Here is a 3,290-nt window from a genome sequence, read left to right as displayed (position 1 = left end):
TTTTTTTTAACTTCAGTGCGAAGCTGACACAGTTTCGCTGCATAATATCACTGTGAGGTGGTTAATCCTGGCCTCTTTTCCCTCTCTGTGCCTCTCAGGATGTCAATCGTCAGCATCATTGCTAGGGAGATCTTGGACTCCCGAGGAAATCCCACTGTGGAGGTGGACCTTCGCACAGAAAAAGGTGACCACCAGTGAGCCTGTCAGCAAATATCAGCGGAAGGAAGCGGAATAATCTCCAGCTCCGGGATGCCTGCTCACACTCATCATGTCAGAAATTTGCCAAAAAGCAATATGAGAACTCAGCAGTCCGACAGTATCTCTGCTGTCCCTGTAAATTACTTCTGTCATCAAATGACCTTCATTTGACCTCCGTCAACCATCAACCAGTTCTCAGCTAAAGAAAAAACGTGTTGAAAATACAAAATTAGAAACAGGTGGTTTGCAATTCAAGGGATTATTGACCCTCTGGGCTCCCAGTAGTTTCACTCACTGTGGACTCGTTTTTCACTGCAGTATAAAGTCCTGCACCTCAATGGAAACAGCACAGTAATAGCAACATGTAGACAACTAAACGCATCTTCTTTGTAATGTGACAAATTTACAATGCCATAAATAATAACAAAGAAAAAAAAAGTGTTTATTTTACAAAAATTGAAAAGAAAAATGCTCACAGATGTTATCAATACTGGACAACAAATGCTGGCTCCACATGCCACCCATATTTCTTGTTTCTACTTTACTCTGCACACCTACTCAACAACAGATGCTTCACCATGCTGAATGTATCTTCCACCAACTTGCTCACAACTTGCTCCTCTGTTTACTGTTTTTGAGCCTTGCTGCAGCCATGCCTGCTGTTCACCTGAAAACTCCCAGAATTTTTGTCACATGACTGTAGATTGCAGCTGATTCACTAATGGCATCACAGTTGCACTGAGGAGCACAGAATTGTTTGTTTTTAACAGAAAAGAGTTAGGGCAAACAGTATATTTTTGACAAATTTTAAAAGGAGACATACACAATCAAGTGATTTTGATAAAACAGAGTTTAAAGCTTAGATTTGGTTAATTTCCTTGATGGAACCACGCATCAAACACGATTCATTCAAGGACCATTGGAATTTTTTTTTTAAGTTTCTGGACAATAAATGGCAATTTTAGCAGTTTTTTTAAAAAGAAAGAAAGTGTGCCTTTAAAACCTGCTGGTTGGTTTTGGGGTTCAAGATTAAACAATATACTACAATCGAAGAAGACAGTCTGCATGAACTGTATGTTGGTTTGTCTGTTGGTCATTACATTTAAAACTTTTTCTCTCTCTGTGTGTTTTAGGTTTGTTCAGGGCTGCGGTGCCCAGCGGAGCATCCACAGGAATCTATGAAGCTCTGGAGCTCCGAGATGGAGACAAGAGCCGCTACAAGGGCAAAGGTATGAAGACAGACCAACTGAGCATGAAGATATACATTTAACAGAAACTTAACATTGGATGAAGTAATTATGAACACAAGTGAGACAGAAAGAATCGTAGAAACGAAGCTCTGATTAATGCCACACTCATGTCATATCTTGTTTTCCACAATTACCAGCGTTGACGCCAACATCCAAGTCATGATCAGAGTGGGAAAGCTGATTTTGCTGGACGCTTTGATGATCTGTAAAGAAGTCCGAAAACAAACATTTTTAGACATTTTAAAGTCTGAATAGAGAAACAAACTCACCGGGAAATACAATAATTTAAAATCTGTGTTGGTGCAAATGACTCTTTGGTTCATTACTTTTGCCACAACATGAAAAACAGATTAATATTATGTGACTGATGAGTCTTGGTTGTAAATGTCACAAAAGGTTCCAAACTAAAGAGCTAAATGAAGCTAAAAGGGTTGATTCAGACACACGAAACACAATCAGTAGTAAAACATGTCATGACACAATTTTAGGAAAGCAAGTCGAGCTAAAGCTACTGCTTTTTAGCTACTATCTTTTCTTTGCTTGTTTGCAACTTAAAGGTTTTTCTAAATCTGCAAATTAGAATTGTTGTCTTTTAGCCAGGTCCTTGAATTAAAGACTGTACAGCTGCTGCATATTTTTTTGATTCTGTCCATCTCTGTTCTTTCTTTCTCTCCTTTAGGTGTTTTGAAGGCAGTTGGTCACATCAATGACACTCTGGGTCCAGCCCTCATAGCCTCTGTAAGTCATCAAAGCAATTATACAGTCGCAACTTGGCATTCTGACCCTTAACAATCCGAAAACCTTGCTGTCCGACAGGTTTTTAGGAAAAACGAACGGAACCCACGAAAAATAGCCTTAACTTACCGACAGCCTTTGATTCCGACTCTGACATGACACTTCATGTCACAAATAAGGATAACAGTGTATCTGACTTAATCCGACAGACTGGCTATGTTCAGGACTTAATGCTCAATTCAGATTTTTTATGGAATCTGATTTTTTTGCGAGTTGGTTCACATTTCCAATTAAATGCGACTTGTACGTGATCTGCTGTGTAAACTTCACACGACTCAAACGTGCACAGAAGAGGACACAACGACGTCACACGCAACGAGCATGCTCAGTGTTTACGGAAGTAAACATGGATGGTAATGGTGGAGCGTATCTGCTGGGGTGGAAGTGGTCCCCCCGACCGTGCCGCATATTCGGATATTCATCATTAATTGCATCTGTGTTGTTCAGACTGTCATGAAAAGACCAGATACAGGTTTCATAGGGGGAAAAAAAATCGGATTTGGGTCGTTTCAGCCTGCTGTCTGAACGAATTTGTCTTTGATGTCAACCAACGGGCCCGGGCACAATCGACCGGTCAATTAGGCGTGAAATCCAGCAATGCGTAGTGTTTTAACAATACACTAGTTATTATAACAACTATAAACAATGAATATTAACAACAAATGACCCTTCAAGCATCAAGCCCATGTATCTCAACCTCTGTCTTGACAATCCAACAGCCTTGCCATCCGACATAAAAGAAGGTTTTACATTTAGTGTCGGATTATCGACGACTGTGTATTCGTCAGTGATTATATTTAAAGATAGGATTTCACAAATCTTCTGCAAATTTGCAGCAGGCCTGAGACTGACATGTCAATGGAACAATTTTTTTCAAGTTGTCTTTCAGGTTGTGGTGGAAAGTGGTTAAGAATGTTTATTCACGTACTTTGCTTAAGAGTAATTTTGAGATTTACTACATTTCAGAGGGAAATATTGTACTTTCTACTCTACAACATTTATCTGACAGTTTTAGTGTTATATTTCACAGAACACACTTTTAAAATA

General features: G+C 39.4%; 1 protein-coding gene across 1 annotated transcript in view; it reads left to right on the top strand.

Moving 5' to 3' along the window:
* Positions 1–99: 99 nt before the first annotated feature.
* eno2 (enolase 2) overlaps positions 100–3,290 on the top strand; it is a 19,568-nt gene continuing 16,377 nt past the window's right edge. The window contains exons 1-3 of the mRNA XM_008281136.1: positions 100–184; positions 1,332–1,427; positions 2,128–2,186. Of these exons, the coding sequence (XP_008279358.1) occupies positions 100–184; positions 1,332–1,427; positions 2,128–2,186 (240 nt within the window). The remainder of the gene's footprint in view (positions 185–1,331; positions 1,428–2,127; positions 2,187–3,290) is intronic.

The sequence above is a fragment of the Stegastes partitus genome, unplaced genomic scaffold (genome assembly GCF_000690725.1).
Source record: "Stegastes partitus isolate 25-593 unplaced genomic scaffold, Stegastes_partitus-1.0.2 Scaffold224, whole genome shotgun sequence".
In the NCBI taxonomy this organism is placed as follows: Eukaryota; Metazoa; Chordata; class Actinopteri; family Pomacentridae; genus Stegastes; species Stegastes partitus.
This window is presented reverse-complemented; position numbering and strand designations above follow the sequence as displayed.